This window comes from Euleptes europaea, chromosome 8 (genome assembly GCF_029931775.1).
Source record: "Euleptes europaea isolate rEulEur1 chromosome 8, rEulEur1.hap1, whole genome shotgun sequence".
Lineage (NCBI taxonomy): Eukaryota > Metazoa > Chordata > Lepidosauria > Squamata > Sphaerodactylidae > Euleptes > Euleptes europaea.
Genome location: NC_079319.1, coordinates 75429670 through 75453012, shown reverse-complemented (window position 1 = coordinate 75453012; position 23343 = coordinate 75429670). Strand labels below are relative to the sequence as shown.

The following is a 23343-nucleotide window of genomic DNA, read 5'->3' as shown; positions in this document are numbered from 1 at the left end:
TCATGTTTTGACACTCTACTGGTTTCTTATGCAAGTTCCATTCTTCTTTATAGATCTGAATGCCTAACTGTATTTCTCTGTGACTCCTAAGGCTGACCTTTTCCCATTGGGGAAGCATGTTATTATTATATCCCAGGCTAGCATTTGTGGTTGTCACCATTCCCCCTTTTATCATAACAATGTTGTGAGGTAGGTTGGCCTGACTGGTTCACTGTCCCTCTGATTAAAGTCCAAACATTTAGCCACTGCAGAACATTGCCTCTGCCAAACTTCCACTGTCATCTTCATTCGTATCTTTCATAGTGGAAGTAGATTCAGGTTCAAAGCCCAAATATATCTTCACATTCTGTATGTTTAACTGCCATAGCTTCTCCCAAGGAATCCTTGGAAGTTTAGGGGGAAAACTGAACATAATATATCAAGTGGATTCATCATGAACACGACATACAAACTCACCAAGCATTCCGTCTTAGCCCTCTCCATTTGCCACTGCTGTCTCTCCTTCGTCCTTCCTCTGCAGGGCAATTTGTTAATTTTCCAACACTAGGGCAGGAAGTGGGAATGGACAGGGAAGAACAAGACTGATATCTGGAAATGATTGGCTGGTCTCCTTGTCACTCAGTTCCATTATGAAACCAACTGGCAGGGCATTTGAAGAATGCATTGTGATCCCCCTTTTTATGTTATGTGTCTCCCCGCCCCTGTAGTTTAGTTAGGATAATGTGACAAGGAATTTATTGCAGGTTCCAACAAGGGTCGCCAAATTATGTACTCCAAACAAATCAAAGCCGTTAAAGTAATCTTTTATTAAAAGCTCAAGCTGAGACGTTCAACTAGTTTACGTCACTTAAAGACAGGGAAGTTCTAATAAGCTCATTATGCATACAACCTTTGTAGATTTTAATGACATCACAGCGCTACTTGGGAAGAACTGGAAAAAAATTATCCCATCCAATTAGACATAAGCAAGTATTGACGTATTCATGCAGCTTAGAAGTTGTATCTAGCTTCTTGGAGCTACTGGGAGAAGGATAAGTCAAAATTCTACTCTGTGCCATCTTATCAGCATTCAAGGCCGGAGGCCTTGTCTTCTTTGACAATTAGTCCTTTGAGAATAGCTGGCTTTGTCAGGGTACAGAGGTTCATTTTTTAGCCAGAGAGGAACCTAGCAGAAAATAAAGATGGCTCCACTTAAGCCAAGTTAAAATTCACTCACACTGAGAATGTTCAGGTAGAGATCCCTAGCTTCCCTCACAGAACTACACTTTCCAGGGTTCCCTGGCAAAAGAGAGTGGCCAATAAAGTTGCTCAAGCCTGCAGTAAAGATATGGCATGCAGTTTGTTCTCTCCTAGCCATTTCGCAAGTGTAAAGAAATGCATGAATAACTCGAAGAATTCCTCTCTGGAAGAGTGCTTTGCAGATATTCTAACACAACTGAACAATCTGTATTTCCCTCCCAGGGTCCAGGGATGCCTGATGAACAACTGTATGAATTGTGTCGTGCTGTGATCCTTGAGCATGTAGCCCAGGTTGCAGCTGGCATCAGATACAAATGTGCCAGCGCATGTCCTTCTGCCAACATGACACTGATAGGTCCCCCTGGGCCAGCTGGGCCACCAGGAGAAAAGGTGAAAGTCTGGTGTAATAACACTTGTGCAAGTAAATCTCTGAGGAAGTTAGGGGCAAGCAGTAGAGAAGAAAAATTACAGTGGGTTGAAAGGACCAGGTTACTATATGTGGGCCACATTCCGGAGCCTCACCTCATTGTGAGACTTGTTTCAGGTTTTGCAGTATCTTGAATTTTATGCCTGCATAGAAGTTTACACTTGAAATAGAAAGCTGGATTCCTTACCTTGTTAACTCAAGAGCCACTGTGATGCATGCTTTAATTCAGTTTCAGTCCCTAGCATCTGTAGCTACGCCAAGCCACTATACCATGAAACTACACTATGGGGAGGGGCTGTGGCTCAGTGGTAGAGCATCTGTTTGATATGCAGAAGGTCCTAGGTTCAATCCCCGGCATCTCCAGTTAAAGGGACTATGCAAATAGGTGATGTGAAAGACCTGAGACCCTGGAGAGCCACTGCCGGTCTGAGTAGACAATACTGACTTTGATGGATCAAGGGTCTGATTCAGTATAAGGTGGCTTCATGTGTGACAATTCTTTATATTGGGGGGGGTCTTTTAAAGTTTTTCATTCAAGCTTCCATGAATGATATATTTGGTATGAGAAATTTTAATGTGTGCTTCGAGAACAGTGAAATTTGAAAATGAAAATCTATGTTTCTCTGGCAACAGGGTCAAGCAGGTCTTGATGGGCTAAAAGGTGCATCTGGACCAGTGGGATCTAGTGGATTTCCTGGAACTAAAGGAGCTGATGGAGAACTAGGTAAGGATCCCAATGACATTAGTTTGTGAGATCTCAATTACCCCTTTCAACTTGTAAATAGGGATGGGATTTATTTATTATAATTTATACCCCACCCTCCCCAGCCAAAGGCCGGGCTCAGAGCAGCTCACGTAACATTTCAATAATAGTTCAAATCAGATACCCTCGTTTCGATTTTGCTTCTTCATGTGAATCAAACCCGTCTGCATTTTCACACTATTTTTCCTGTAACATATGTGTTCTACCCAATGTTCTGTCTGTATCAATAAATTAGTGTGTATGTGTGTATAATATTCCTGTAAGTTATGTACATATACAAACTGAAACAATGAATCTTTAGTACCAGCAGCTACATAACCGGAACAAAAATGTTCATACATGGAAACCAAAAGGGACATATTTATCCAGCCCTGCTTGTGGCATTTACCATGTTTGCTTTTCTGTTTCTCATTGCCCAGGAGAAAAAGGGCAGAAGGGTGAGAGGGGAAAACTAGGAACAGGCCTCCCTGGACCTGATGGACGCCAAGGTGCAACAGGTAAAATGTCAAATTCTAATCCTAATTGTCACCTGCTTTTCAACCACTCCCCCTCAAACTGTAATTTACGGCAATCCTAATACTGGAGGATAATTATAGGCCAGACCTGTTAGGGGTGCATTTCATCACCTTTTGCTGATGAGCCAGCTGTGGTCCTTCCTGGGTAGAAGAGTTCTGTTTTATACCCAGTTTTAAACCCCGCTTTTCTCAATCTTTAAAGTCTCAAAGTGGCTTACAATCACCTTTCCTTCCCCACAACAGACACCTTGTGAGGTAGGTGAGGCTGAGAGAGTTCAGAGAGAGCTGTGACTAGCCCAAGGTCACCCAGCAGGGTTCATGTGGAGGAGTGGGGCAACTGACCCGGTTCACCAGATTAGAGTCTACCGCTCTTCACCACACCACACTGATATTGCCACTGTAGTGAATGCCCTGGTTTAGATAAGATTGCTAGAATGTGCTCTACATAGGGCTGCCCTTGAAGACTGTATGAAAGCTGCAGTTGGTACAGAATGCTGCAGCCAGAGTGTTGACTAGAGTTGAAGGAACCGTATCACTCCAACCTTGTTCCACCTACTTCCAATTTGCTTCTGTGCTCAATTCAAAGTGTTGGTATTGACCCTTAAAGACCTGTACAGCCTCCCTTCTCCCATATGAGCCTACCCACTAACTCTGGTCATCTTTGGAGGCCCTGCTTCAATTGCCCTCGTCATCTGAGGCTAGATTGTTGGTGACCTGAGAAAGGGCTTCCTTGGTCATAATACCATAACTTTGGAACTCCCTCCCCAAGATTCATCTGTCTATTGGTGTCTTCCACCAGCAGGTGAAGACTTTTGTTTCGTTTGGCGTACCCCCAATAATGGTTACTGGCTCCCTACACGGTTTCTGGTGTTGTTTATGTGTTTTTGTTGAATTATTTTATAATTTTAAATGTTTTTAATTGTTCAAAAATTTTAATGCAGGTGGAAAGGCAGCATAAAAATGTTTTAAATAAACAAACTTCTTACAGATCATTTGCAGTGTTATCCCAAAAGAATTACATGGTTCTAAATCTACGGAAGTCAATTCTTTTCAGTGTAATTCTTTTTAGGATTACACTGCTAGCTAGTGGAGTATGTATTATACACCGAGAAGCATTTTCGTTTTTCCTGATTCTTTTCCTCAACTATGGCATTTTCCCCACTGAACAGAAAACAGATTTTCTTCAAAGAATTTTTTATGGAAAATGTTCTCTTCATATTTACTTTAGAAACTTTCTTTAAAAAATTAAGACAGTTTTCATGGTTTCTGTCAACATTTTCTACTTTTGGGATGTCAAACATTTAATTAATTAAAAAGAAAGCCAAACATTTATTGCATTTCCCTACAAGTAACCCCTCAACTGTTACACTTCTGCCTCATCATTCTTCTCCAGGATTTCCTGGCCATCCTGCAGTTTCCAGAATCGGCCCACCAGGAATGTCAGGACCCCCTGGGTACAGCGGACCTTCAGGGCATCCCGGACCTCCAGGCCCACCAGGTGTCCCTGGCCTATGCGAAACAAGAGACTGTGGTGCATACATTCCCATCCCACTGGTTCAGCAGAGACCAGCAAAAGAACCAACGGCTTAAAAATTGGACTAAAAGAATGTGGAAGAATTCTTATTGCTGCTGTAAAATACCCAGAGGAGATTCTGATGTTATGAATAAAAACCCAAGTATCTCTCCCCCCCCCCGAAATTTCAGTTGTGTATATTCATGTTCAATTTATTATTTTCAGAATGTAACATCTCCTATACATGCATACAGTCAGGAGTAACTGACAGTGCCATCCTAAGCAGTTATTCCAGTAAAGTCTATGGGCTTCTTAGAAGAACTCTGCTTAGGTTACTATGGTGAGTAACCACTGTTAAGCAGTCAAGCTAACAGTGGCTCCTACCCTTGTTTTTCTCTCACTGACTTGTTTTCTGAGTCGAGCTCTTACATTACAACTGTTTGTACTTTAGGAAATTAACCTATAAATCTTTTCCAACCTGACTTTGCCTTTACCAAATGGACAGGAAAAAATTTCTTCTCAGTTATACAATTCAACCTTAGAGTGACCTCATCAATGCTTAAATAAGCATCTGCCAACAATTCACAAACTCTTTATGGCAACCCCAGCATGGAGCTTTCAAGGCAAGTGATTAAGCAGAGGTGGTTTGCCATTGCCTTCCTCTGCAGAGTCTTCCTTGGTGGTCTTTCATCCAAGTACTACTGACCCCTGCTTAGCTTCTGATGAGACTGGACTATACCATATAATTCCACATCCCCATCGATGTGGGGGGAGAGAAGCAAAAGGAAGAAGCCAAAGGGCTTCAGGATGGATGTACTGAGGAATTTCCTGTATCCCCCATGCTGGCACTTTTAACAGTGAGATGTGGCTTCAGAAATCTTTACACCCACTATTTCTGTTAAGAAGTTAAGGAGTAGCAGTCTACTGGACCATACAGCTGTTCAGCTCTTTATTCAGTACTGTCTTCTACTCCTTGTCTCAATTCTTCTAATATGTCTACTGAAAATTATTGATTGCTATAATAGAATTTTGGTTGCAGAATTAAAGGATTTGGAAGAAATAGGACATTGGGTACCCTGGTTGAGTAATGAATTGCTGCAGTCGATGCTAACATGAGACAATGGTTTAACTTCTTCACCATTTTATGGATTTGGCTCTTTTTATAACTTGTGTGAGTGGAAAGAGTTATCCAAAGCTAGGCCAAAGGAATATCCCATGCATAATGCTCAGGATACAGTCAAGCACCCTAAGCCACTACCAAAACGACATTCGTATCAGAAGTTTAATGTCAAACTCTTACACAAATATATCAAAGGAGGTTTCAAATTTTATTGCCAGAATAGTAAATGTTATTGCTGTCAGGCCTGTACTTTGTTACACAAAGAATAAGCAAGCAAAAATGAATAGAAATGATTGGCCACTGCAAAAGAAGGGCACATTCTAATATAGCCACCCTCAGCCATCAAATGGTAGATAAGGACACAGCCCAGGGCAGCTGCAGTGCAGATAACAGATCTTCCTTATTATTCACTGCAACATCCACACTAAATCCACAGAAATACAGAACCAACATACAACTCGGGCTAACAGTTTGCAGTAGCCAATGGAAGGAAATGGACAGCATATGCAAAGAGCAATAGGAAAGATGCAAAACAAAATGCATTAAAGAAGATACTACACCTTTTTTTGCTTTATATCACCATGGCTTTACAGGTCTGCACCCAAAACATTACATGGTTTTAAACATATGGAAAAACAGCAAGGATTTTTTTTGTAGCTTGCATCTGGGTTTAGATTCTTCTGCTCTGCAGCTTAGCTATTTCACCCAAGCCAGTACTAAGTTTACCACCAACCAGTTCCTTTTTTTTTGTTTTATTTGCTAATTTTCTTGCTTAAAAAAAAAAAGAGATTCCTGCAGATGAAAGTGAAGATTCAGGAAAGCTTGCTGGTTTAATTTCTAGCGCCCAAGGGAGCTGCTGCTGATGGTTGTATAGGAATAAGAATATGAAGTATTTGTGGCTGCGTCAAAACTTCCCCTCCTTGATCCACTGCGGGAACCTGAGCGGGAGCCCGAGCGGGAGCCGGGTGCCGAGGAGACATTGTATGGGCTGGATATGCCTTTGGATGAAACAGAAGACGCTTCTAATAACCTAAGCCCAGTTTTGTCCTCCACCATGGACCGATTCATCGCCTCTTTGTAGGAGATCTTCAGCTTTGTTTTTGGACAGGTCAAAATCTTTGCGTAGTTGCTGGTGTCTTGTAATCTCTGGGAGCTTCGGCCATCAATCAATCCTTTTCTGATGGCTTCTTCGGTACTTATTCGTCCCCGTACTTCAGGATCAATAAGGCCTCCGGTGAGGAACTGAAACTCAAGGAAGCGCTGCCCAGCCTCATAAGGCAGCCATTTTTCCCTCACTGCCTCCGCTGCTGACATTCTCTTTCGACCCTTGATGCCTTCAAACCCTATGAAGGCTTTTTGAGCTGGCTTCAGTCGCGTAGACATCTCATGGTCGATGATGCCTTGGGCAACGGCATCCTGAAGGGACAGCCTCTGACCTGTGGTAGGGCACACAATGCCTCCTGTGCAGGCTTGTGCTTCAAGTAAACGCTGAGCAGTTATGCTGTCAACGATGCCCCGTTGCACCGCTTCTGAAATGGAAATTTTCTCCAAGTTTTCAGTGTCAAATATGGCTGCAATGGGAGTTGTTTCCTCCAGGGAATCGGAAAAGGAACCACTCCTCAAGATCGTGGAGGAGCTTTTGACACTCACTACTGTGGGAGACCTACTAACAACAGACTCATGCTTGAAGACTTCATCACCGCCATTTCGGCTGGCAATCATGTCAGCAAACTGCGTGAGGCTTAAGGATCCAGAACGGTATTGGTCAAAAAATTTCTTGTCAACGAGGCCTTTATCAAGGGCATCCTGAATGTCATACTGGTTGCCGGTTTTTCTGTCAACAAGGACTACTCTTGTGCTTCCATCTGATCCTGTAATAGTTATTTCTTCCCATTCACATTCCTGGTCAGAAAGTTCCATGTAAGTGTCATAATCTATAAGACCTTTATTGTATGCCTGTTGGACAGACATTTCCTTATTTGTGTCTGGATCCACAATGACAACTCTGCGTTTCCGAAGTGTATTCTTTTGGGAAGTTTGTACCGCTTTCTTCTTCTCTCTCAGGGGTAGAAGGCAAAGCCCAGTTGCTTCATCAATTATAGATCTTTCTTTTAACTGCAGATAGGTCAAGTTTTCTTCAGTGTTTGGGTCAAAAAACCCTTTGGTATCATCACTGGGATCCAACAGAATTTCATTGAGCTCTTCATTGAAGTACCCACGTTGGTACGCTGTGTGGACGGGTAAACGATGACTTTCCTTGGGGTCGATGATCCCACCAGTGGCTATCTGGGCTTCCAGCAATCGGATGCCATGACCTTTCTCAATTAGTTCTTTGTTCATTGCCTGGAACAAGGAGATGATACTTCCCGTTTCTGGATCTTTGTATCCAGTGACTGCTCTTTCAGCAGACAGAAGTTTCTCTTTAAACTCTATTCCAACCAGGCCTCTCTTGTACGCATCTTCCACCGTAAGCCTTGAATTGCTAACAGGGTCCACAATGAATCCAGTGGCTGCCTGGGCTTCTAGAAGCTCAAGTGCTGTCCCTGGCCTAACCAAACCTATCTTCATGGCCTGATAAACGCCCAGCTTCTCTCTGGTGGCCTCATTATAAATACCAGCTATGCAGCTGGAGCCCTGAAGGAAATCCTTAATTCGGTCAGTGACTTCTTCAACGGTGATTGCTCCTGTTTCAAGATCATTTGCTGTGGATTCCCGAATGATACCTGAGTCGACTAATTCAGTAATTGTGACCTGCTGCCGGATCCCTTGGAATGACATGCTTCTCTTCTGCACAGGGAGAAGGAGTAAACCAGTATGTGGTTCAATTCTACATTTGTCCCTCAGTTGCATGTAACTTATGGCCTTCTTAGTGATAGGATCGATGAAGTGCTTTGCTGAGCTTTGAGTATTTAAAATTCTATACAACTCTCGATCGATCAGCCCACGGGACACAGCAATATCTTTCGGTAAGAAGACACTGTTGATAGGGTCAACAAACCCTCCCACAGCCAACTGGGCCTCAAGCAGACGCATTCCAGTCTCCCTGTCAATCAGATTTTTCTTGATGGCTTCTGACACAGGCACTGTTTTCCCCGAGAATGGGTCTTTAAACCCAGTGACAGCTTTTTCAGCAGCATAGATTTGCTCCCTATCATCAAAATCGATCAGGTCTCTAGCGATGGCACTGTCCACACTCAACAATTCATTCCTGTGGGGGTCGATCACACCACCGGTGGCTGCTTGGGCTTCCAAAAGCAAGACGGTGTTTTCTGGCGTCAGGAGTTGTTTCCGTTTTGCCTCCACTAGAGAGTACTTGTCCTTGGGGCTGAGAGAGGCTCCAGCGATAGCCCCAGCCCCTCTAAGGTATGGTTCCAGATCAGCGGCAACCTCTTCCACTGACTTCTGCCCCCTCAGCAGCTTATCCAGAGTGCTTTTGTCAATCAGCTGGCATTCATACAGCTGGACAGCAGTTATTTTTTTCCGAAGGCCACTGAAAAGCAATTTCGAAGGATCGATAACAAAGTCCTCTTCCGTCTGGGTGCCTCTGTGGGCCCCGTACGGGCGCTGCTTAAGCTTCTCGATCTCCCTCTGCAGTCTCAGGCGCTCTGTATCCATCTCTGACTGGCTCTTCCTGCTCGTCTCCTCTAACCTACTCCGATACCGCTCTTCGATCCTCTTAATCTCTGCCTGCAACCTCTCAATTTCTATCAACAAGGCACTCTTCTCCCTCTCGCTCTTATCACGCTCAGATTCAATCTTCCGTATTGTCTCTTCTTTCCGGGAATATTGGCTCTTCCATTGATTTAGGTCATTCAGGATCTGCTGCTTTTCACTCTCCAGACGCATTTTCAAGCGAGATTCTGATTCCAGTGTTCCTTTAGTACGATTGACCTCTTCTTCCAGCCTCAACAGCCGTGCCTTGTCTTGTTCCAGGGCATTTATTTTTATCAGCAATGTTTCTCGCTCTTGCATGAAATGATTACACTGGTTTTTGGACTCTTGAATCCTATGGGATGACTGTGCAATAAAGAAAATAAATAGGAGAAAAGTTAGCTTTCTATTTCAATGTCTAACCATGTTCTTTATTCATTCCCTATAATTCAGTGTGTCCCATAAAGGCACAGGATCACTGCAGATCTCAGTAATTAATATGGTATTTTTGATGCAATTTTGGATGTTTTAATATGTGATTTATTATTTTACTTTATTGATGCCCAGCCTTTCTCCCCAATGGGGACCCAAAGCAGCTGACATCATTCTTCTCGCTTCCATTTTATTTCACTTATAAGAAGACAGTTATAGAAAATATTCTCTGATATTAACGAAAAAAATATTTTAAGTAAGTTTTTTTGCATAAAATCCTGGCTCCATCAAAAAGAGTGAGATGTTTCCTGAATGAAGAGAGAGCTCTTTCATGCAAGGGAGCACACAGACCTTTTGTGCAAGAGCTTCTCCGTTATTTTCAATGGAGAATTTGATCTACGCGTGTCTTCTTAAGTGAACTGGGAAGCGACACGCTATATTGTATTCCTTGTTAATATTAAATAGATTGTTTTTGTGTCTACAGTTCCACATTAGATTACTAGACTGCCCTCTACACAGGCTCCCTTTGGAACCCGAAAGATTCCACTGGCACAAAATGCAGCAGTGAGATTGTCGACCGCTGCAGGGAACCTATCTCATCATTTTAAAAAGTGCTACACTGGCTCCCATTGCTTCTAGGGACAATTCAAAGTGCGCTAAGCTCTAAATAGTCAGGGACTGAGGTAATGAAAGGCCGCTACAGAGTATTTAAGGACTGCTCTTATCTGAGCCTGCCCATCAGGTAAGGTCGGCTACAGAGATGCTGCTACCGTGTTTCCCCGAAAATAAGACACTGTCTTATATTTATTTTTCCTAAAGAAGACACACTATGGCTTATTTTCAGGGGATGTCTTATTTTTTATTAAGTATGGCCTGGGGCCGCCTGAGGGGAGTGGCCATGGGGTGGCCGGGCTGGGAGTTGGGGCCGGGCCGGGCCTGCGTCTCAGGGCTGGGCGTGGAGGGAGGCCCGCGCGGCCACGGCGGCCGGATCAACGAAGGCGCGACCCGTCCAAAGGCTTTTTGAAGGGCGCTTTCACACAGCCTATTTGGGGGTCGGGGGGGTCTCTCTTCCCATCCTGCCAACCCAGCCCCAGCCTCCCCCCTTACCCATGCTGTGCCGGCCCAGCGGGGAGCCGAGCCGCCTCATCCCTCTCCGCCGCCTCGTCCCTCTCGCTTCAGCCGCCGCCGCCAAGCTCAAGCCAGACATGGCGGCCCCTCCATGGGCGGGAATGGCGGCCGGGTGCGGGCAACAAGCGAGGAGCCTCCTTCCAGCGGCCGCTTCCAAGGGGCGGCATTTCCCTGCCCGCCCCGCCGCCCCTTCAGCGCCGACTCGGGCTCCCTGCCCGCCGGAACGAGGCAGGGGGAAATGGGCGGAGCTACAGGATGAGTGGTGTGAGGCCGAGGAAACTCTCCAGAAACAGTGAACTGGCGGGAAGTCTTGGTAAGCTTCATACCCACGCCTATCACCATGTCTTATTTTCGGGGTATGGCTTATATTAAGCAAATGGTTAGAAATCCTGCTACGGCTTATTTTATGGGTATGTCTTATTTTCGGGGAAGCACGGTATATATGCTCCTGCTTTCTATAGCAAAAAAAGGTGGCTCTAAGGGACAGGGTCTCTTCTGCTGTGGCGCCTGGACTCTGGAACTTCCTCCCTGAAAACATCTACAGCACCAGACTTGCCAAACGTTTGGTGCCAAGTAAGCCCTCCCCGTCCTTCCAATATTTGGATGATTATTGAGAGTTTTTCAGCACATTCCTGAGAGGAATGCCTGCGCTGAGCTTAGGAGGCAGCCCTGCGGCGTTGCCTCCTAAGGAGGTTTCGGCACGCGCAAAAAAACCCGTGCAACCCTCATAGGAAGAAAAGAACATTTATGGACCAATTCTAAGATTTATTGCACCAGCAAAATGATGCAGCCCACAAAATACTGCTAAGGCACACCCTCCATTAATGTCAATGGGTTGTGAAATGAATTACTTGAACTGCAACAATATTTACTGGCTTATTCCCATTAATTTCCCAGTTACATTGTTCTTGTGGAGACACAGGGGAGGGGCCACAGTCCAATCAAAGAGAATGTGCTTTGCCTGCTCTCAGAAGGTCCCAGTTGCATTCCCTAGCATCTCCAAGTGAAGATCTCATAGGGTAGGTCTTGGGAAAGATCTTTCTTTAAGAACTCTGAGAGATACTGCCAGTCAAATTACACAATGCTGAGCTAGATGGACCAGGCATATTCATATGCTGATACAAATCTTAGAATTGAAGAACGGCAGTTAGAAAAGAAAAGTAAGGACAAAGCTACGAAGATAAGATCATCTCACTTAAAGGCTCCCAACCCAAACTGCCCAAACCAATGGCCACAATCTAATCAGAGTTAAGTGCAAATAAAGCTCATTGATTTCAGTATGATTTAGTATAACTAACTGTGTTGGATTGAGGCCCATTTCTTTAACACAGAAAGGAATTATATTTATCGCAACTGTAGAACATCAATATAACTATGCATACATGTGCATATATAGAGATATATATAGAATATATATATATATATATACATAAACATCAATAACCAGCATCACAAATATCTCTCCCCCCAATATAATTATGCATACATATGTACATACATGCTTTAGGGCCAGTGTATATACACATAATATATACATAATATCCTACAAGAGAATAATGGTTTGGAAAAAGCAGAGGCCTTTCTTCAATATGTAACTTCATGAGTAACATATTGTATATCCCACCAGATTAAGCCATTAGACAGGTAGTTCTAAGTGTAAATCTCTCTTTGGGGAAGACAAAGGCAGGTTTTTGGAAACCCGGCCTGATCATCAGGTCTATAAAGCTGTAGTCAGTACAGGCAGCCGATCGATCTATCTCTGCATTTTAAACTGTTTCTTTCTAAGGACTGCTAATGTTTCATAGAGAAGCCTTCGAGTTGCTCTAAAATGTTTTGGTTCTAACAGTACCCAAAGAGTTTTTACACCAATATAGCCAAAGCACGGCAGGTGTTCCTCCCTCCACCTAAAGCAAGAGAGGGAGAACTGAGGGATGGACACAAAGGATCCCTCATGTCCTCAGCTGCCTGGTTAATGAACCATATGGCTTCTTTACAATAGCTTGTAGTACATGCAGTCTGTAGAAGGGGCCCAAGTCTGGATCTATAGGTAAAAAAGTCAAATCATAAGGGGGAAATGACTAAATTAAAATTCATGTCCATTAATGCATTAATTTGATTGAAAATGCATTTGGTGTTAAATTATGGGGGTTGAGGGAGGAGTAAAGTTGCGATCAAATATTTGTGAATACCTCCAAAGCCTGCTTTTGGAATTTTTCAATTTCCTGTCTCAAATTTTCCCTTTCTTTCTGCAAACCATTTATCAGACCCTGGAGTTCCAGGGTGTGCTTGCTGCTTGTTTGTAGTTGACTCTTTAGTTCAATAATTGTGGCATTTTTCCCCTCATCCACTTCACTTCTGCCCCTTCTCAGATCATCGTATTCCAATCTTAAGTTGCGCAATTCCTCCTCTAACATCAGGTGTTCTTTGGTCAGGTTCTCAGTAAGAGACTGAAGCCGCTCAATTTCTATCTTGCACTCATTGAGGCTTTTGCTCTTATCCTCAATCAGCTTCTGCAAGTGCTCGTTGCGTATGTGGGCCTGTTTAAGATTGTCTTGCTCTTGGACGAGCTGGCGGCGCAAGGTTTCAACCTCCGAAGTGTACTTCCTTATCTCCTCCATGTGCCTCTGCTTATCTCTCATGTGGCTATCTAGCACCTCTCTTTGGTGCTTCAGATCATCTTCACTCCTTTTCTTTACAATCGAGACCTCCTCTATCTGCTGAGTGAGGTTTGTGATTTTAACGGCTTGCTCTCTGTAAGACCGCCTCATTGATTCTAACTCCTCTTCTGCTTTTTTCCGTTTGGAAATCTCTTCAGCTATGGTTCTAGACTGCCTACTAAGCTCCTCCTCCAGTTTGCTTTTCTGGTGCTTCAGCTCTTTTATCGTGCTCTGAAGCCTGGTGTTTTCTTGATCTTTCCCTTTTTTCTCTTGTGAAACGCGTTCATATTCACTTTTGAGGCGTCCCAACTCCTGCTCTTGAACTTTAAGTCTGCTGATGGTCTCTGTGGCATTGATGTTGACTTTCTCCAGATCAAACTGGACTCTTTGCAACCGGATATTTTCTTCCTCCATGGATTTCCTCTGGTTTGTTTCTGCTTCTAACATCTTTCTCAGCTTTTCGATCTCTTTGTTTTTCTCCTTGACTGTTTTTCCCACATCGTCTAGCGACTGCTTGTACCGTATGGTCTCTTCTGAGTACTTCTGAACAGTCTGCTTTAACTCAATCTCAAGATGCTGTTTCTTTTGGGAGATCTCTGAGCCGATTGCTTTTTGTTGCTGAACACTTTCTTCTACTTTTCTAAGGTTGTCCGTGGTCTGGCTTAACATGTTCTTCAGTCTCCTAATTTCCTCACACAAGCTCCTATTTTCTCTCACAACATTGTCGAGTTGTGCTCGGTAATTACTGGTTTCTTCTTCCTTTTGTATGGTCACCTGATTTATTGTGGTCTTTGTAATATTAATTTCAGTCTCATACTTGTTCTTTAAACTAATCATTTCCTCATCATAATTGTTCCTTACCTTAGCCAATTCATTCTCAAGTTCCCACCGGCCTTTAGCCTCTTCTTGCAGCTGAATCTTTAATTTTTCAAGCTCCTTGGTTTTGTCCTGGATGGTCATAGCGGCATCTTCAAGCGCCTGCTTGTACCTTGCATTGTCCTCGTTGCGCAGTTGAAGGATCTGCTTCAGCTCCAACTCCAGCTGTTGCTTATGTTGGGCCACCTCTGTGCCACAGGCTTTCTGCTGAAGAGCATTTTCTTCTGCCCTCCTCCGTTGTTCTGTAGTTTCCAAAATGGCGTCATTGAGCCTGACAATCTCATCCTTCAGGTCTCTGTTCTCCCTCTGCAGTCTATCAATCTGGACTCGGAGGCCCTTGGCATCCTCCTCTTTCTGGACTGCTATCTGGTGGATTGTAGTCTTCTTAATGTTAATCTCGGTTTCATACTTGTTCTTTATATTACTCATCTCCTCATTAAACTGGTTTCTTACCTTAGCCAGCTCATTCTCATATTCCCTCTTCCGTGTCCCCTCGTCCTGAAGAAGAACCCTTAACCTTTCTATCTCGTACTCTTTCTCCTTGATGACTTTCTCAGATTCTATCTTTTGCCAACCAAGACTTTCCTTCTCATTCTGCCTTGTCTTCTGCAGTTGGTCAAAATCGGACTTCTGCTGCTCATATCTGTCTTCCAGCAGCTTCCTTTTCCTCTTCTCATCTTCAATCTCATAAGTCAGTCTTGTTATCCTGTCGTTAAGATCTTTGATCTGAGCATAGCATTTGTCCAAGTTTTGCTTGGCAGAACTGCCATCCATCTCAGCGTGTCTCTTCATTTCTTCCAAACTCATGAGTTTGGCTTTCAGCTGGGAACAATCCACCTGGAATTTCTGTAGGTTTTGTTCCAGGAATTTGTGCTTATTGCTGTTGTCAGAATTGGCATCTCTGGCCAGTCTGAGCTCTTCTTCCAATAGTTCTATTTTGGTGCTTTTCATCTGCAGAAACACAAATGGAGAGGCGATGTTACATGTGAGGACATTTTGACCACTGCTTAAAATGTAATGTGGCATTTAAAACAAAGAGTGAGCGAGAAATGCAGAAAATGCCTTTTCATGATTGGTTACAAAATCTTTGGGCTCTCTTGTTTAATTGTAAAGGACCATATCTTGATGTTCAAGCACACAGTTTAATATGTTATAAATCTGGGCACAATACCCCTACACAACAGGAATAATTTATTGTATTTGGAAAAATGTATTGTACTCCATGTGCTCTGGATCTAAGTCCTGGCACCAAAAATAGAGTTAGGGCCAGCTTAAACTAAATTAAGTCCTAGTTTACACCTCTTAATTTGACATTCCATCATACAGAAACATGTTGTTTGTTTATCATGGCTGAACTGGTAACCGATGGCAGACAATGTAACCCCACCATAGCCAGTTTCTACAAATGAAAAGCCAAGGGATCATTTCTACAAAAAAGAAAGGTGCTACGAATCACTGTCCAGGAAGCTATACACTTCACCCTGGATTTGCTGCACTGCTAATCGCTGACGTATGGAGATTAGTTCTGCAGTGAGCAAAATGCACTTTGCACGGGCTCTGTCTTCATTCTAATGCCTTCACATATTCCGTGGCTAAGCCCAGACATCCTTGCGGCCTATTCCTGGGTGCTGAGCCAGTTCAGATTTTGCCCTATGCAATGCTGGTACGAAACCAGGTTCGGAGACTTTGAACCTCTGGGAGTGGCTGTCAGAAATGCTCAGCGTAACCTTTGTAAAAGAGAAAAATCTCATGGAGGAAGAAAAGTTTCATCTACCCTAATAGGAATAGCTAGATGTCCACCCACACCTGCAGCAGAATAATCTATTACAACTTTTCCTAAACAGTATGTCAAACCGCAGGGGGGAGAAACAAACATTTGATAGCTGCTAGGACATTGTGGAAATCTAGCCTGGAATCCTTCTCCATGATGTGGTACTTTTCTGTATCTGAGAGTTTAAAGGGGCAGTGTCCAAATATTCAAGTCCCCTACAAGGTCAGAACTGGCCCAGTTCAAAAAGGATTTATCATGTTGGCCCACTGTAGGTATAGACCTCCTTAGCTGGAATGGAGAAGGAAAGCTTGGTCTAAACTTCTGGGAGAAGCAGCTGATTAATGCTAACCTCTTCTAAACATCCAATCCCCACCCCACCCCCATCACACTGAAATCTGAAGGGCAAAAGCATCTTTTTCTCTCAACTAGACAACTAATGAGCTTTCTTGTAAGTAAAAGGAACAGATGCATTTCGGGGACCCATTTCACAGACGGATGTGCGTGCATTTTAAGTGCCTTGATGCATTTTCTAGCCCAGGGGTCCCCCAATGTGGTGACCATGGTGCCCGCCAGCACTTCACCTGGAGCCCACCAAGTGTATTTAGTAAGTGGGTGTGGCCAAACAGAGCTTTTGCCAGCAAGGGTTCTGACTGACCATTCGCTGTGCAGGTGTTTTTAAAAATTGCTTCAGAGGCAGCTGCCAACACAGCACAAGCGGTCTTCATAGCATGACTGAAGGTCAGCTGTTTGTATGCAAAAGATATTTTTAAACGATATGTTCAGTTTAAAAGGCATCCTGTTAAACAAATCTTCTGCCTGAAAAGTTCAAGGGTTACTATTAGAGCTAAGCATAACCTCTCTCCCTGACATTTTGCAGTTGGCGCCGCCTCCTACAGCAGCGATTTTGTGGTTGCACCTACCTCTCTCTGTCAGAATTCCAAAGGTACCCATAAGCTCAAAAAGGATGGGGAGGGCCCTGTTCTAGCCAATAACCTTTGACTGTTATTTATGACTGTTTTATGGAAGTATTATTTACGAAGCCACTAAAACAACAAGGCAACTACAGGAAACAAGTAAGATCTTTTGAAACTGGCAACTCAAGAGACCCAGAAAGAGGCAGATTACCTTTAACTCCTCCATGCTCTTCAACATTTCACTTAGGAACTTGTAATAGTCTCCCGATCTCGTCAGAAGCTCAATGTACCGAGACTGAATCTCTCCAGCCTAGAGGGAGAAAAAAAGGACAGACACCAATTGTAAGCCTAGTCTAAATATCATTTTTAGCCTGCATCAACAGGATTTTAAAATGTTTTATAAGAAACCAGAGTCCTCATGTAGACCAAGATATAAATGTCAATAAATTCATATGGACTTGATAAAGTCAGTGTGGTTGTAATAGCACTATGAGACCCAGGTTCAAATTCCACTCTGCAGCGCAGCTTGCTCTGCGACGTTGAGCCATTTGTTCTCTCTCAGCCTATCCTACCTTGCAGGCATATTGTGAAGACAGAAAGAGGGCGAGGAGAGCTTGTACACTGCTCACTCCTTGGAAGAGGAGACAAAATTCTAATAAATAAAGTAAGAGCTGATCCTCACCTAGCGGTTAGTGTCAGAATAGGAGCTGGGAGAACATGAGTTTCAATCCCTATCCTGCCAGGGAAGCTCAGTGGGTGACCTTGGACTAGTCCCTTATTACTATAGGGGTATGATAGAAGTGGGGAGAACAATATTGGAAGCCAGTTTGAGTGCGTATCGGAGACAAAAGCATGGTATAAATAAAAAATAAACACATTTTTAAAATAACCTATGATATGGTACTGCCCCATTTCGACTGTAACTCTCTGTAGGGATTCCATATTTGAACTTTTCCATGCATAAAACATTCTGCATACAGAAAAACAGATCATCAAAAAAGACTTTGGCTTAGAGCATGCTAATTTCTGGTGGGTGCAGAGAGTTTCTGGCATGGCTCAACATTCGGTTATGTGATTTTTCAATCTGTACTCTTGAAGTGGTGCAGACTCCAGATGACTGGACCATGTGCTTCCTCTGAACTTGGTTTAAGAAGCTGAGCACCACATGGTGGTCAGGTTGTTACCTTTTTTCCACAACTGCTCACAGATTTTCCCGCCTAACAGTTTAAGAAGGTTTTACCAAGAAAGAGGTCACAAGCACAACAACAGGGGAGGCAGTGTACCTCTTGCAGAATTAACCCAGAAGGCGACTGGACCAAGCTCCTCTTAATCGGAATGTTGAGCAAAGTTTCCAGGCCTGAGCAATAAGATGCAGCCTGGAGTTCATAATCCTACAGAACGAGAAGAAAATGCAGTTTTGTATGAGCTGTTACCATCGTTCTCCTGACATCATTTTCAGAAACAAAGGCAGGTAATATTCTCCTTTAAAAGCCCCAGTAAAGTGGAGGGGAAAGCTGTTAAAAACGGGCAAAAAAAGCAGAGGCATGGTGACACTGAGGAAATGGCTGAAGAGAACTACTTTATTCCACACATGTAAATACTTAAGAAGCAGAAATGTTTTAAGGGAGGAAGTCAGAAAAGGTCTCTCTATGAGACCAGATCAGTGAGAAATAATGTTTCAGGAAGGTAGCCATATTGGTAAGTAGAAGAGCTATGTTTGAGTCCAGTAGCACCTTAGAGGCCAACAAAATTTGGGGTGGGGGGTGGGGAAATAAGCTTTTGAGACTCAAATTATCTGACAACGGGTGCTTTAACTCTCAAAAACTTATACCCAAAACTCTTGCTGGTCTCTAAGCTGGAAACAAACAGGGAAACAAATCTAGTTAATGTGTCTCAAAGCTTCCCATTAGGAGAGCCCCACAGAAAAATGATAAATTTGTAGATGTGACTAACAGAGTAACTGTAAGTTAAGACCAACTTCATCTAAAATAATTTACTTTCCAGTAAATCTGCTCAAGATTGCAATCTGAATAGAAGGTGTATTATAAGGAGGTTCAGAATCAAAAAGTTATAATATGATTTGAGGTGTCCATTTCCTTGACCTTGGCACAACCTCAGAGAGGAGAATTCTGGGAACATCTCTGTCAGCCACATGAGATCCAGGCTAAGCTTTGGTTTTCCCTTTCCATTACAGGTGGGCATGGACAGAGACACAAGCCTGTTTGGCAAGCACAGGGATTTTGATCCTTGGCTCTTCGTCAGTGGCTGCGGCTTGCTGACCGTGGCCCTGAATGAGCCAGCCCATCATAGAATCATAGAGTTGGAAGGGACCACCAGGGTCATCTAGTCCAACCCCCTGCACAATGCAGGAAATTCACAACTACCTCCCTCCCACTCCATCTAGGACCGATGCAAGAAGTAGTTGGTTTGTAATTTGTAATTTTTTTAATTTTTAAAAGTTTGCTTATTTGTCTTTTTGTAAGCAGTTTTGGATCCCCACTGGAAAGCACAGTAAAAATACCTAAGTAAAGTAATAATTAAAAAAAAAAACTCCCATACTGACTCTTGCTCTGTTGAACTGACATCAGCATTTGTGCTTTTTAAAATGCACGCTAAAGATTTTCAGCCAGCCAGACTGCCATATGTAGCTTTACAGAAATACAGTGAACATCAGTGGGGGATCGGATATTACTGGCTTGGATTTGCAAGTTAACTAAACTTACTGTGTCAGAAAACGGAAGTGTGGAAGACTAGGACGGGTTTAGCCTAAAATGAAGCAAATCTTGCTGGGTGACCCTTGGAAGTAAACGTAAACTAAAATAACTGTACCTTGATTGCCGCTGAGCAGATCTCTGCATTCTTGACCACCTCTTCCACTTTGTCCCGCTTGCCTGTTATTTCACCATGTAAGGTCTGCCAAAAAAGGGGGGAAATGTATGGATTCTATACGAGTTCCAACAGTCGTGACATCTACCTGCTCAGGAGAATGGCAATCATTTGTCAGATTGTTCTGTTGCTGACTATTATATCTCATGGCGGAGCCTGAATGGAAGATGTATGAGAAGCATACTCAAAATCAGTCATAACGCCATTCAAGATGTGCCCTTTTGTTCAATATAACCCAGGGAATCAAGAGTTTGCTATGATATGCCAAAACAAACTACTGTTTCCATACTATGGTTTCTCTGCAAATGAGAATTAGAAACTCTTAACGTGAAATGGATTTCCCAGTCTAGTTTGGACACAAAGCATGGTTTGCAGAAATCCTCACTGACTGATTTGGACAGCATACAAATCATGGCACTTATAGATCAGGAACAAGAAACTGGAGTATGCTAAGGGAAGAGTAGGGAGGAGAGAAAGGAGCCTCAGAGTCCAAGGCTCAATCCCAATGGTCATTACATCAGAACTGCACCAATGAAACAGAGGATGCTTAGAGCCTAAATCAGGGGTATCGAACTCATTTGTTACCAGGACCGGATATGGCATAAATGTCACTTGGTCAGGCCAGGCCATGCCTCGCCAGCCCAGATCGGGACTGGGGCAGGTGGCTGGCTCACGAGCCGGTTAATTGCTCTCAAGGGGCCAGATTTGGCCTGCGGAATGTGTGTTTGACACCCCTGGCCTAAATAAAGTGCAAGCTCAACTGAGCTTTGAACTAGGTATATCACTGCAATCCTAAACAGAGTGACACGCCCGTCTAAACCCACTAATTTCAATGGACTCAGCAAGGGTGTCACTCTGCTTAAGATTATACTGCCAGTCTCCTAGCTCAGTGGTCGACAAACTGCGGCTCGCGAGCCACATACGGCTCTTTGGGCCCTTGAGTGCGGCTCTGGAAAGCGCCCCCCTCCTCCCCCCTTTCCCTCCCCTCATAGAGCGGCCGGGTTTTGCACGCGGTACTCGAGAGCCAGCGGCACCAAGGCGGGCGGCGGCAGCCCATCAGCGGGCGGGATTTTTCGCGCAGGTTTTGGTTGGCGGAGGAGGCCGAGGTGCTGAGGACGGGTGGACGGCACGCCGGCCGGGGAGGGAAGGAAGGAAGGAGCCCAGGTGGCGGCGGCGAGGAGGAGGTCGGGGCCCGGGGGGGGGAGCCATGTTTGATTCATGCACATTTTCCCCATCCAGATTCTCAAAACTCTGCATGGGGGGTTATTGGCCATTTATGAATAGGAGGTTTTGCCTTGGATTTGCCACTCAGATGCACATTTTCCCCATCCAGATTCTCAAAACTCAACAATAAGCCCCCCTGCAGAGTTTTGAGAATGCAGATGGGGAAAATGTGCATCTAGAGAGCGGCAAATCCAAGGCAAAACCTCCCGTGCATGAATGGTTGTTAAAAGGCGTTTTGGCTCTCAAAAGAAATCTCAATCGTTGTACTGTTGATATTTGGCTCTGTTGACTAATGAGTTCGCCGACCACTGTCCTAGCTTGTGCTCTTAACTACAATATGACCCTAGGAAGCCCCTCTACTGGGACTGTGACAAGACCCTGTCCAGTTCCTAATCCTTCATTGATTGTAAGTTGTTTCCAAGTTTGGTCAGCAGAAGCAATTTCAGGTTAGTCAGTTCTTGAAAAACACTTCTGACTATTCAGAGCAAAACAATACCTTCTGCTCCTGCAAGTATCGCATGACTGTGCTGACATCTCCGAGCTTCATGGTTTCAACAGTGTCTTGCCGGCGCCTGGCATCACAGATCCATTTATTGAGAGCTTGGTAAAGATCACGGTAGGTTCTCAGCTGTTTCACTTGTTTTTCTAAATCCCAAGTTCTGCAAGTCAGACCAAACAAAATAATTATGCCAAGTCGGACCATATTTAGCCCAGCGCTCTCTACTGCAACTAGCAGAGGCTCACCAAGATATGAAGATATTTTCCCCATCTCTACTACCTGAAATCTCAGGGACTGAGTTTTGGTCCTACACCTAAAGGATATGTGCTATCACTGAGCTTTCTTCTAAACAAATCAATATTCCTCCTGCCCCCAGCCCTTCAACTCTCTGCTCAGCACAGAAGTTCCACACGACAGCTGCTCCAAAACAACACAGTATTTTCACAAAATGCATGGTTTTTGCAACAACTGTGTCAGTTTTAAGAATCAATTTCATTCTCTATCCCAAAATTACTTAAGGACATGCCGTTAAAAATGTAGTTTAGGATCATAAGTCAAAAACTCAAAACCCTCCCTGAGATCCCTTCAGATGGAACTTCGTGGGACCAAAATGTAGCAGAAATTTACACTGCAGTCCTTGACAGAGATACACCCTTCTAAGTTCCCTGAAGTCAATAGGCTTAGAAGAGTGCACCTCTGCTTAGGAGCGTTCTGTTCTATTCCAAACTGTTGATTCAAAATAGCTTAAAAAGTCACTTGCCCAGAAATCCTGGTCTGCTTATTTGCAAGTCTGGCACGCACGCGCGCACGCGCGCGCACACACACGCACACACACACACACAAAAGCCAAGTCAAGCAACTAAAGCTCTAGTAAAAAGAGAATCAACTAAAGAAGCGTCAGTGATGGTGGGGGAAGATTGAGGACAACCTTTAGATAAAACACAAACCTATCATCCATCTGTTTCTCCACTCTTTGCCAACGATCTGTCAGCTGGCCAACTTTTTCACTGTACTTTCCGAGATCCAAGTCATAGAGCGCGTATGCCTGGGAAGACTGAGAGTGAATCTGCAGCACCTTCTGCAGATCTGCTTCCAGGGTGCCCAGCAGTGATTTTTTCAGGCTAAGGTCTGCTTTCATTTTCTGGGGGTGGATGGGGTGGGGAACAGACACAAATGCAACAAAAAATTAAACCAGCTTCTGGGAATCTGTAGACAGTAACAACATCCTGACAACTGCTTACAAGAAGCTAGTCTATATTGTACATAATCAAGCTTACTTATACAGTACATTTAGAAAAATATAAACAGGATTTTTCCCCACAGGAAACCAAATTTACTCCTTAATTTTTGTAATTTACATTATGGGTCAAAACTTGAACAGAAACATTACGGTTTTCTTGAATATCTTTTATACTTGAAAAAGTCATATGTATAAATTACTGATATTTTTGCTAATAAAAATAACTTAGACAGTAAAAGACTGCTTAAACATTAAGTGCATGTCAAATTTACAGCTTAATCCCTGATTTTTTTAAAGGTTCACTCTCACTTTCAGGCTGGCCCGGTATGCTTCCACTTTATCAGGATCCAAGGAAAGGGTGTCTTCTTCTGTGAGTCTGACTTCAAACACCCGGACCACATCTTCTGTCTGGAGAATATTCTGGAGCAGTGATTTCAGTGCCCTCAAGCTGCAGCAAACAGTTCAGTTTTAAATACTATTAGCTCATA

At 43.6% G+C, this 23343-nt stretch overlaps 1 protein-coding gene across 3 annotated transcripts in view; it reads right to left on the bottom strand.

Annotated features, from left to right (window-relative positions):
• Positions 1 to 6350: 6350 nt before the first annotated feature.
• The window catches only part of DSP (desmoplakin), a 55405-nt gene continuing 38412 nt past the window's right edge, over positions 6351 to 23343 (bottom strand). The window contains exons 17-24 of one of the 3 annotated variants that reach the window (XM_056854404.1): positions 23165 to 23303; positions 22563 to 22756; positions 21613 to 21775; positions 19836 to 19919; positions 18290 to 18397; positions 17218 to 17316; positions 12978 to 15272; positions 6351 to 9594 (exon numbers count right to left, since the gene is read on the bottom strand). In XM_056854404.1, the coding sequence (XP_056710382.1) occupies positions 6415 to 9594; positions 12978 to 15272; positions 17218 to 17316; positions 18290 to 18397; positions 19836 to 19919; positions 21613 to 21775; positions 22563 to 22756; positions 23165 to 23303 (6262 nt within the window). In that variant the 3' untranslated portion in view covers positions 6351 to 6414. The remainder of the gene's footprint in view (positions 9595 to 12977; positions 15273 to 17217; positions 17317 to 18289; positions 18398 to 19835; positions 19920 to 21612; positions 21776 to 22562; positions 22757 to 23164; positions 23304 to 23343) is intronic. The other 2 variants (XM_056854405.1, XM_056854406.1) reach the window with 2 other exon arrangements.